General features: G+C 43.5%; 1 protein-coding gene across 1 annotated transcript; it reads right to left on the bottom strand.

Moving 5' to 3' along the window:
* Positions 1-1,609: 1,609 nt before the first annotated feature.
* On the bottom strand, positions 1,610-10,042 carry slc22a3 (solute carrier family 22 member 3). The gene is made up of 11 exons (XM_086157685.1): positions 9,497-10,042; positions 7,556-7,659; positions 7,336-7,490; positions 6,475-6,643; positions 6,136-6,253; positions 5,967-6,070; positions 5,670-5,884; positions 5,036-5,144; positions 4,398-4,510; positions 4,186-4,285; positions 1,610-2,324 (listed from the first exon to the last, which is right to left on the bottom strand). The coding sequence occupies exons 1-11, from the start codon at positions 9,878-9,880 to the stop codon at positions 2,282-2,284; spliced, it is 1,614 nt and encodes a 537-aa protein (XP_086013811.1). The 5' UTR covers positions 9,881-10,042; the 3' UTR covers positions 1,610-2,281.
* Positions 10,043-12,217: the final 2,175 nt, after the last annotated feature.

Genomic DNA, 12,217 nt, shown 5'->3' with positions numbered 1-12,217 from the left:
GGTATATTTACATATATTCTGGCGATGATGTTTCCCACTCCTTTATTAAAGTGGCACAAATATTTACGCCTGACAGACTCGCAACTTCTCATGCATACAGTGATTTTCAGTGCAATTTATGGATCCAGGTCCTCCCATTCACCCAACGCAATGGATGTGGGGCAGCTTTTGTTGGCCGACCGCAAGCTTGGTGGGTCAAATCTACGGCCAAACAAAAGCCTTAAGAAAAACAACCCTTAATTAGATATACATTATACATACAATTGACACTGTTGTTGTCTGGATGCTATAAAGAAAAACTTTCTCTCTCATGATCGACTGCACCGCCGGATGACAAAGATTTGTTCTTTTTATTTACACTCGTGAAATATCGAGGAGTCTGACAATGAAGCCCAGAGGTAGATTCTTTTTCAGTCGTAACCGGAAATACAGATAATATACAGTTGCGCTAAGAAATAATCGAAAATTGAGGCGGAGGAAAGCTAATGACAGTAAATGCCAAAAAAAAAAAAAAAAAAAAAAGGCATTAAGGATGTTAATTGATGCATATTTGTGTTATTTTACCAAAATAAGTTGACTTAACTTTGAATTTCAAATGGAAAATCTTTACAATCTCAGGTTCAGTATTTTGCGGATCATCTTTTGGCCTTCGTAACTTCCGACGAGCGTTTTCGGTACGTGCCGACAAGCGTCTTCCGCCTGTCGATTGGAATATTTGCTTTGCTTGCAGAAGCCTCTGGCTGAGTGACGTTTGGCGGCCTCGGTATCCAAATAGTTGGATTCAAATCTGCCGACTGAGAAGGTCCAAAGAGCTCCGGTTGAGCTTTGCTGAACTTGGCGGTATGCTTGGGATGGCGGTCCTGACCTGTTATTTCTGGGAAACAATGATACCAAGTATACGATCGAGTTTACAAGTTCCAGCCGCAGAAAAACAGCCCAACATCATCAGTGACCCACCTCAATGTTTGGTGTTTTCAAGCGATAAGCCTGGTTTTTTGTATGCGAGACATTACACCGGTCCATTTATCAAAAACCACTCCAGTTTTGGTTCCGTCGGTCCATAGAAGCGTCTCCTGGAATTTTCATGGTGTTTTCCATGTGGTGAAAAGTGGAGTGTGTCTTGGAGTTCAGCCACGATGGGCTCGTCCCTCCAGTGCACGTCTGGTCGCACCCGAAGCAGTTGTACCAGCCTCCATCGGGTCGTCCCGAAGGTGTCTTGCAGTCACACAGGGGTTTCACCTTCTTGTCCATTGATGAAAGTATCGGGCTTTCTTCCCCGGCCATGCGGGAACTACAGCTGTCCTTACATTTGAAACTCCCCCAGAATGATCCCAATGATGTATCCTGGAATGTTGACAGTTTTGGAAAACGTCTTATACCCAAAGCCCTTCAGGTGTGATTAAATAACCTCCTCTCTTAAGCTTTTGCTAAAGCTCTTTACATTCTTTGCTCTTTTCCAACGATCGCAACCCGTCCTTTGGGGTTTGTAAATTCATCGCAGTTGAAGCGAATGCTGGATCATTATGGAGCTCCCAAAGGCGTGATCGTGTTTCAACTCCAGAGGTCACTCAAAGCAAAATCTTTCTCCTTGAGGAAACAAAACTGATATTGATACATCCCTAAAATTTTGGAGGGTTTGAATACTTGTGATTGCAACTGTATAGACGTACGGTATTCGCAACGTTTTGGTAGTCAAGTCGCGAATTTTTGGTCAGCAGGGCGCCACCCCACTGAGGATGTGTAGAAAAAGATAGTTCGGTTTCCTGCTTTCCTGTAAATGCATTGGCGAGGTTTTCAGCAGGTTCGGGTAAATTATTTGGTGATCGTAGATTCACTCTCAGGACACAGTTTGCGGAAGTAACAGGACAAACGCTTCAGCTCAACCATTAGCCTGGAGATAGCCGCCGTAGCCTGCTCTCCTGCTTTCAGATCTTAGCGCTAGATTTGTCTGACCAAGGAGTTTGCTAAGCTAACCAGGCTACACGGCTCTGTTTTCTGATCGGAGGCCAGAATAATTATTTGTTTTCCTATAGTCGAATTCTCATGAGAGGGACAATTAGGTTGTGATAAAAAAGGTTGTGATATAAAACAAAAAAACACTAACTTACTCCACTGAAAATGCGTCGAGATTGCAAAAAAGGCACTAGCAAGCCTGACGGTTATTTTCGTCACCTCCCGCGTCGCTTCCCAGACGATATGCATTGCTTGTAAAATGAGTTAGCGGAATACGCTCGGAGAATATCTGTAGTCTAAACACAGTAGAAATCCTCCAGTTCCTCCGTCATACAATCAGATCCTTGGCGTCCTCCAATTTGTTTTTCATCCTGGAGAAAAACAAAAACGCAAGCACTTTAGATACAGAAGAGCAAACGAACCAAACATTGCACCTTTTCTTCCAGTTACACCAGCCTTCACTGGTCGGCTTTTGTCTTTTCTAAAACTTAAATGCTCTGCTTGTGGTCGGTTGGTTGCCTGCGCCGAAGCCAAGTAAATAGGTGCTTTTCGTATCTTTCTTTGATGCCGATAACATTTTGTTTTTTACCGAATTTTCCGTGTTATAAGGCGCACCTAAAATCCTTTAATTTTCTCAAAAAAACAACAGTGCGCCTTATAATCAGATGCGCCTTATATATGGATCGATATTGGTTATTATGGCTACCGTAGTCAGGGGGCGTCGCCGAACTAGCACCGGTAAAAACGATAAAGGGGAATTCCAGTCCCACCACTTGTGTGTGTTGAAAGACCCCAAAATGGCACCTTTCAAGAGACACGCTTACGACACAGAGTTTAAACTCAAGGCGATCGGTAGCGCAGTCGAACGCGGGAATAGAGCAGCGGCGAGAGAATTCAACATTAATGAATCAACAGTACGGAAGTGGAGGAAGCGACAAGATGACCTGCTCTGAGTAAAGAAGACTGAACAGAGTTACCAAGGAAACAAAGCGAGATGGCTACAGTTGGCAGACAAACTCCAGAAGTGGGTTGTTGAACAGAGAACGGCAAGTAGAAGCGTCTCTACGATCACTATTCCAATGAAGGCAACAGCGCAAGCTAGTGACGGTCCTTCTTGGTGCGTTCGTTTTATGAAAAGCTTTGAACTGTGACAAATGGAGTTGGAAATACAATGTTTTCAGCAAAGGCGGCGTTAATACCGGTAAGGGCTACCGGTACGTACGGTACCGTATTGTGAATGCACTAGCTTGTTTTGGGAGTGAACGGAGTTGTCAGAACATTGGTTTGTATTCTGTTAAGGAAGTGTGACTGACTTATCTGGCTGTTTTGTTGACATTCCCTTTAGCGCAGCTTCATCTAGTGTAGTGGTTCTTAACCTGGGTTCGATCGAACCCCAGGGGTTCGGTGGGTCAGTCTCAGGGGTTCGGCGGAGGTCAAGACACACATTGGTGATGACATCACCGGCCGCAGGTGATCACGCTACATAGCTCGGCCTATCCGTGCTGCAGGGATTTTGGCGCGCTCAGTTGTAGTTACTTGTGACTGTCGTGATGGTACGTCATGTGATTTCTTTCTTGATATTTTAATCCCTTCATACTAATTATGTCGGGCAAAAAAAGAAAGCGGTCGGAAGAACACGTACAATACGGATTTACATGTATGACGGAACGTGATTGGAATCGATGTCCTAACTGCATGATTTGGAATGACAAGATGAGCAATTCTAGTCCAGCACCGGCAAAACTAAGGGAAGGCTTCATTGAGCTGCATGGAGATGGGAGCTACAAGAACATAGCGCTTGCTGAATTCAAGGTGAAGGGAGCCAGATTCCATGAAAAGGCTACTCTGCCTGTTCTTTGTACCCATCAACGAAACGATCCTCCATCCAATAAAGAACGGTTCGGAGAATGCGCATGTAAAACAGGTGGGGTTCAGTACCTCCGACAAGGTTAAGAACCACTGTTCTCGTGGATGCATAACACAACCCCAGCCCCTACTGTAGCTTTTTATAATCCGGTGCGCCTTATATATGAATACACTTTGAAAACAGGCCATTCATTGAAAGTGCGCCTTATAATCCAGTGCGCCTTATAGTGCGAAAATATGATAGATTGTCGGGGGCTTTTTTGACACATTTTGTTGACCTGGTGACTTGATGGATTGCCTGTAACGATAGTTTGTTAACGGTTGGATTCACATTTTCTGTGACTATTTTCCATGAAATCACTTCACCCCTTTAGATGCTCGGCTTCCTCTATGGTCTCCGGTAGCGGAACTCCCCTCATTTCGGGCAACAGAGTGACCAAGCCGCTGTACAGCACCGACATAGCCCCTTGAAAAAAACAAGAGAATATCTCAATAAATTAGATCAGGTTCACTCGTACGTTTGAATTTCTGCGTAATTCATAAGAAGCACGGTGAGACAGGAAAAACGTTCAAATCACCATATAGGAAAAGCGGGAGCTCCTGCCAAACACTGGCCAGTCTGTAGAGAAGAAATGGGGCAACTATTGCTCCGATGTCGCTGGCAGATGAACACACGGATACGCCCAGATTTCTAGGAGAGCCAAAAGCCTGTTATTTATTTACAAATAGAAAAATGCAGCATGTAAAATCAGTTTTTCTGCATCACAAGTTTGATCAAAACTGGGACCAAGCGAGCAAAACAGTGAATCTCTTCCAATTGGCACGATAAACATTTACATAACAGTTCTCTGCCAGTTCGGCCAGTGAAGTTTTGTGTGCTTAAAGATCCAGAGCTTCGGTTCTACGATTTACACCGATTTTAAAATAACAAACGTCCTGTGATTTTTATCTCACTGGGGTCTCGGGAGTTTCAAGGGAAATGCCCTGTTGCGAAATGAAGGTAAACTAGCTAGCATAGCGCAAGATAGCTAACATGACGTGGAAGAAAAGATGTAAAAACTATTCAAAAACTCTATCATTTTTTTTTTTATCTCAGCTTGTATGAAACTGTGATTATACAATTAAGAAATTTCCCAATAGATTTCCCACTTTTTTTTCAACGTGCAGCAAAAAAACAACAACAATTGACTCACAACAAATGTTGTCGTTTTCTAACCTTAGAGGTGTCGGGTACATTTCTGTGTTGGCAAAGTTCACCGTCTCAAACCCGACGGCAATAGCCAGCCTCCCGATCATTGCGATAGACTTCTTCAACCAGGCCAGATCTACGAGATACAACACATCAGGTGCTCAAAAATGGAAAATATCCAAGAAGAAGCAAACTTGGCTCCCCAAAACAGGGATGGGGAGGATAGGCGCAAAAAAAAAAAGGGACAAAAAAACAGCAGATCACAAAAAACCTTCAAAATCTTTGACCTTTTGGAAGTTTTTTTGTGCTTCCCAATTTTTTTTTTCATAAGCTTAACGACAACAAACAGAAAAATGGGCTCTAAAATATTTCTCCTTTCTTTGTTTTTTTCTCCGGGGGCTTCTGTTATTATCGTGGCTGAACATCGTTAAATATGAGTGTTCAACATCGTGATGTTTTTTAAGCTTTTAATGGACGCCAACTGGACACTCAAGGGGTTTCCGGAGGGAACAAAATGTCAAGAATGTGCTTAAGGCCTGTTGTTTTTTTTTTTTACTATTTTCCAAAATAATAGTGGCTTGCATTTAATCTCAAACTGAAGATTTAAGTCATTTCATTTTCTTGCTTTATAATCCCTTCAGACACGATGGGTTCGACCCACCCATTGAAACGAAGGGGACGATGAGACAGGCGATTCCCCCGGTGAAATTGGCGACGGCCATCAGGGAACGTCTGCCGATCCTGTCGACCAGCAGGTAGAAAATAAGGCCGGTTGGAAGCTCCACCACCGCCGACAGGAAGAAATCCAGGAGGTGATTTCCTCCCGTGATCCCCAAGCGCAGGACCAGACCTTGAAACACAATTGTGCTTGTAAACCTGAGGAAGAGCAAAGGGGAATCAAGGAAAATGGATCCGTTAAAAGGCCGGTAGACGTTCGCGTCAAATCCGAGTTGCTCACCAAGCGTAGGTTAAAATCAGAGTGTTCTTCCGTATGTTGGTCGTCCTGAACAAGTCCATCATGGAAACTGGATTCACCTCTTTCTTTTCCTCCAGCAGAATTATCTGCAAGAAATATGTTTTCAAGAGCGGCGGCGCCTCGTCGCTGGTTCGAACCGAAGACCACGTACCTCTTGAGAGTTTTGCGGTAAAGACCGCCCGTTGCATCGGGCGATACTCGCCGCGATTCTCATGGCCTCCGCCGTCCTTTTTTGAGAGAACAGCCAACGTGGCGATTCAGGAATTAACCTTTGAGAATAAAAAAAAAAAAAAAAAAATCTGTGAACTTCATAACTGCCGTGTTTAAAACCTTGAAGCGAAGGAAGATTTTGTTAACATTTCCAAATACGTGTCGCTCCTTTGGACGATCGAGGGTGTTGATTCGAAGAGAAGCTCTTGGTGGTATTTTCAATTTCTCAAGATGTTAGCATGAATTTTAATATTATTATAATATTGCACGTCTGCATTACCAGTAGTAGGAGATGAAGAGGAAGCAAGGCAGACTCATGACCAGCTGCAGAGTCCTCCAGGATGGCAGAGCGAACGCCAGACCGGGCAGGATCACCATACCGGTGGAGTAGAAAGTCCGACTCACCATAGACACGAACTTTCTGTTGCTCGATCCGAAGAACTCGATCACTACATCGGAAAAAGATCAGAAAATGACTCGACGCCGAGAAATAGAGCTGGTTGTGGCAGATCCTAAATTGTCAAAACATCAGTGCAGTATTAAGGATACAGGGACAGTATCGTGTACTTGTAGTAGAAGTGTTGCAGTTCGGCAGTCGCGCTTTTCAATCAAGTGTCTTGACTCGCCTACTTGTCGAACAAATTGTAACTCGACTGCTTAATTCATTGACTTTTCGGAGCGAGAGTTTCCCCTCTGAGTACTTTGTATCCTCTAACATTTTATGCTATTGAATTCTACAAGATTAGCCCAGTTTCTGCTTGCACATCTGGATTTTCACCTGCCCAGGTTCAGGGTTCCTATGTTTGCTACCCTTTTCTTTGTGTGTTTTTTGTCGCCAAATTATGAAATAGCGCCATTATATGGCGCCTTTTCACCGTAAACTAGCATCATGAGGAAAGTAGCTCCAAAATAAGACTGGATGCATTTTTTTATGAGCTTCACAATGTCCCTTAGCGTCATCCAAGCCTGGTTGCTATGCTATAAACACCTAAACAGATCAGATACAGTTGTTTGTATTTTTGCTAGTCGACGTTTTTGGCCTTTTTTGTGCAGGGAGTTATGAAGTGAACCGGATACAGAGATGCGGTTCGTTTTGATTCGTGAGAATATATGTCATTTTCTCTGCGGCGCTTGAATGTACCGAGTACGTAGGTGGCCGTCCACGCTCCCTTTCCGCAAAACCCTTGTAGGAATCGAAACGCCAGCAGCAGCGGGTACCACGGCGACAGCATAACGCAGACGCCCGAGACCCCGAGGCCGAGCATGGACGCGATGAAACACGGCTTCCTCCCGAACCTGTAAAGGATTTTTTTTCATCAGTCCCGCTCACAAAATAATAAGAACGTGCAAGCGTCGCCAACCTGTCAGCCAGGTAGCCGGTGATAAACGAGCCGATAAAAAACCCACAGGCCAGGGAGACTTGATTGAGATCGGCCAGCCAGGAGTTTGCGCAGACCAGAGAGAACTGGGGGGAGGGAGAACATTTCATGCAGACCTCCAAGCAAACAATGAAGAGAGAAACCGTAAAAGGTCTTTGAGACAAACGGACGGGATTTAAAGTTCGAACATTCGGAGGGAAACGTTAGTCTACCGTGTAGGAGCTGAATTCTTTGCCCAAAGAGGAGCTCCGAGCACAGCTTGCCAGTGTTGCTCTAGCGGCAGGGAAGCTCCAGCAATGCGTAACAAAGTTGCACAACATCACATGTGGATGACGGCGCTTTGATTTTCCTGTTTCATCATCAGTTGAGGGAAGGGGATCCAATCCGTTAGCATTATACAGTAAACCCTTGTTTTTCGCGGGGGTTACGTTCCAAAAAGAACCCGTGATAGGCAAAATCCGTGAAGTAGAAACCTTTTTTTTTTTTTTACAATTATTATACAAGTACAATTATTATACAAACTATACAATTTCCTTCTTTATGGAACGAACGGAAGATTCATTAATTCCGTAATGCCGACCTACAGCCGCATAGCTTTTAGCTTCTCTTAGCATGTCCAGAAGTTTAACTTTATCTGCGATAGATAGCATCTTCCGCTGCCTTTTGGGCCCTTTTGTCGCTCCAGAGCGTTTTGTCAACATTATGGGTTTTAGAGAAGCTGGAAATTGCGAGAGAATTTGCACGTACAAAATGTAAATTTGGCAAGCTGTTTTACGTACGTGTACATATTAAACTGCAACGTTATTGACGCACAGGTAGAGAAGAAGTGGAGTGACTTTTTAGCCAATCAGAATGCAGAACCCAATGCACCATGCAAATCCGTGAAGTAGCGAAACCGTGTTATAGCGAGGGATAACTGTATACCATAATTTTCGGAGGATAAGCCGCTACTTTTTTCCCGCGCTTTGAACAACAATGCGGCTATTTTATGGTTTTTTGGGGGGCTAACAAGCTTCTCGCCGCCAAGACATTTAGCCTCGTCGCATCGGACGCATGAAACGTCCGTGAAACGCCGAGGCCGTTCAATTTGTTCAATTCAATAAACTGCAACGTTATTGACGCGCAGGTAGAGAAGAAGCGGAGTGACTTTTTCAGCCAATCAGAATGCAGAACACAATGCACGATGCAAATCCGTCAAGTAGCGAAACCGTGAAAAGCAAACCGCTTTATAGCGAGGGATCACTGTATTGCATTATATTGCATTATATTGCCGCCGTGAAGCATCATGGGTCAAAAAGATAATAAAGTAGATACTGTATCCATTGTTAGTTGAAAGAGAACAACTCATGACATGAGCTTTTACGCTCTTTTTTATTTAATTTCATTTGTTTGGGATTTTTTTTTTTTTTTTTTTTTTTTTGCTCTTCTCACGCCATCCAGTGACCGTCAGTATGTCGATTTGATGCTCACATGGCCTCATACGTCACATAGCTCAAATTGTTCGTGCTATATACACCGCTCAAAAAAATAAAGGGAACACTTAAAAAACAGATCCTTGATCTAAATGAATGAAATATTCTTATGAAATACTTTGCTCTTTACACAGTTGAATGTGCTGACAACAAAATCACACAAAAATGATCCATGGAAATCAATTGTATCAACCCATGGAGGTCTGGATTAGGAATCACACTCAAAATTAAAGTGTAAAAACAAACTCCAGGCTGATCCAACTTTGATGTAATGTCCTTAAAACAAGTCAAAACTGTGTTGCTTCCTGAGTGGACACTATGATTTCACACAAGTGGGATCGACTTGGAGTTACATTGTGTTGTTCAAGTGTTCCCTTTATATTTTTTGAGCGGTATATTTATATAAATGAAAAAAAAAAAAAAAGGACTAAAAAAGAAAGAATCCACTTACTTCGGACACAACGGTGCTTCGGCTCTCCTCGAAAACCCATCCGCTGTCACAAGGCAGCAGCTGCGTGGCGTTGGAGGTCAGCAGCCGCTCCAACTCGGCGCATTTGTTCTGGCTTCTGCTCCAGTCCACGTCCAACCTCTCGCAGCGTCCGAAAGCGCCGGGAGCGAAGACCTCCCTCACCTCGGCCTCCGTCCGGCCGCATTCCTGCCGGAGGCGCTCGGACCCGGGGCTCCGACACCTGTGGTCCGGAGTGTTCCCCAGGAAAACCACCCCGACCAGCACGAAAGCGAAAACCACCAACGGCAGGGAACCGACGGCGACGATTTTTTTCTGAAACGGGCCGTAATCCCCGACGTGCGCGATGAGGTTGTTGACGTCCGCCATGTGTTTGTCGCGACGGCTCGTCCGCCGAGCAGATCCGCTCTGAGAGGCTCCGGGAGGAGAAGCGTCTTTTAAAAACACCGAAAGGGGCCCGAGACGCCGACCAATCCTTGCATCATCGCATCGTGATCCACCTCCAGTTTATTGGTCATCTTTTCAAGCTTCTTTTCCCCCCGGCGCTTTTCTCAGAGCTGATTTCACGGTCCACTTGTCTTTCCTCGCTCCCGGTGTTTTGATTTCCTTCTCCGTGGCCTTTTTGACTCGAGATTCAAAACCACCTCAGAAATATGTGAGGAAGAGGGGGGTTCTTGAATCTTTTTTTTTTTTTTTTTTTTTGTGTGGCGCCTGAACTTGAATTTCTTCCCATAAAGATGTTTTGCTTCTCACCTAAGAGACTTTCTTTAGTTGGAATGGTGTCCACATATATCTGTCAAACTCTAATGGGAAGGTTGTTTTGCAGAAACGAGCTTTAATGGGGTTCTTGTTGAAATCTTCTTCTCTTCACTTGAAGATGTTTCCGCCCTCATTCAAGATTCAAAGCATGTTGAGCCGCATTTTGTAATAACGGTGCATTTTGTAATAAACGTCCAAAATGTAATCACTTTTTCATTTTATTTTGTAATAAAGCCGCATTTTGTAATAAATTTTGCCGCATTATGTAATAAGTTATGACATATTGAGAAGATTATTGCAAAATGCACTTGCAACTTTTTTATTCTCTACGAAATGTAATAACATGGTACATTATGTAATAACAATTCTAAAGCATAGTTTATTTGTTTGTTAATTGTATTTTATTTTACTTTAAAGTATTTGTAAAAGCTAGGCCTATTATTATATCAGTGTATTAGCCTAGTAGCACCACTTAGCAATTACTATCAGTACACTATTCAAAGGTTGCATGAACAGAGAATATTCTATAAATTCCATGTTATTACATTTCCAAGAGAATAAAAAAGTTGCAAGTGCATTTTGTAATAATCTCAAAATGTAATAATTTATTACATAATGCGGCAAAATTTATTACAAAATGCAGCAGTTTATTACAAAATGTGGCTTTATTACACAATGAAATGAAAAAGTTATTACATTTTGGACGTTTATTGCAAAATGCACGGTTATTACAAAATGCGGCTCAACAAAGCATCTATCGTCACATGTAGAAACATGTTTCCCTGTACGGTGAAATTACATTGCATTACATTTACAGACGCTTTTATCCAAAGCGACTTACTTGCAAATAACACTTGCAAATACAAGATGCACAGGAAATATACAGAACAGTAAGCTGGGGTTAGTTTTTTTTTTTTTTTTTTTTTTGGACAAAGACATACACAAACGTACACACACACACACACTGCATAGCCTAACTTGCTGCCTAACCCGATCTGGGGCATCAGCGCAGTAAAAAGTCCTGAAAGAGAAAAGTTTTTACCTGTTTCTTGAAGGTCGGGAGAGATGATGCTAGTCTTGTTGCTTCCGGAAGTTTGTTCCACCACTGAGGTAGTAGAACTGAGAACAGTTTAGCCTGAGATCGCTTAGAGCGAGCAGAAGGTACTGCTAGTAGGTTTGTATTAGAGGAACGCAGCTCTCTGCCGGGAACATAAGGTCTTATAATTTGGTTCAGATATGCTGGACCTGTTCCTGAGGTGGTTTTGAAGGCCAGGTTCAGGACCTTGTGCTTGATCCTGGCAGCTACTGGATGAACAGAGGTGTAACATGAGCCCTTTTGAGTGAATCCCAACCGAGCTGCAGCATTCTGTACCATCTGCAGTGGTTTTATTGCACAAGCAGGTCGTCCAGCTAGGAGGGAATTGCAGCAGTCCAGGCGGGAGATGAACATGGCCTGAACCAATAGCTGTGCCGACCGTTGGGTCAGGTAGGGTCTGATTTTCTGACCCTACTTTCTGACCCTACTTTGCTCTCCGCGGGGATACGTGTCGGTAGAAGAGTGTAAACATTGTTATAAATATGATTTATAGATATGAATGTGAACGTTGCAGTCGACCGTTGAGGAGAATTCAGTGCGATAAGATGTTTGAGTGCAGCTTAGTGGAAGGATGAGCGCGATTTGAGCGCAAACGAAGTGGCGGTAGACTTTACATGTGCGAGGAGAAGAATGAGCGTCAGTTGTTTGAGTGTCTGAAGTGTTCTTTTAATCGCGTCGTCCTACATTTCGCACCACATCTCTCGTCCGAGAGGCGTCTTCAGTTCTAATGACCAACGGTGAGTTTCCGAATATGTAAATAGAAGAGTTGGTGTAAGAGGGTTGTTATGCTCATGGAGTTTTGTTGGAACTTTGTGGGATTACCTGGGTTGGAACAAACACCTCCGCCATTA

The sequence above is a fragment of the Fistularia commersonii genome, chromosome 1 (genome assembly GCF_037954325.1).
Source record: "Fistularia commersonii isolate RoL2024-O1a breed Wild chromosome 1, RoL_Fcom_v1.0, whole genome shotgun sequence".
Taxonomy (NCBI): Eukaryota; Metazoa; Chordata; class Actinopteri; order Syngnathiformes; family Fistulariidae; genus Fistularia; species Fistularia commersonii.
The sequence above is the reverse complement of the archived record's forward strand: the minus strand, read 5'-3'. Positions and strand labels throughout refer to the sequence as shown.

What these genes read in the sequence shown, in the direction of transcription:
- slc22a3 (XM_086157685.1), bottom strand. Translation starts at nt 9,880, where the DNA reads ATGGCGGACGTCAACAACCTCATCGCGCACGTCGGGGATTACGGCCCG. An exon ending in GAAGCACCGTTGTGTCCGAA is followed by an intron (nt 7,660 to 9,496) that starts GTAAGTGGATTC and finishes CCCTCCCCCCAG; the next exon opens with TTCTCTCTGGTCTGCGCAAA. An exon ending in ATGTACCCGACACCTCTAAG is followed by an intron (nt 4,511 to 5,035) that starts GTTAGAAAACGA and finishes TGGCTCTCCTAG; the next exon opens with AAATCTGGGCGTATCCGTGT.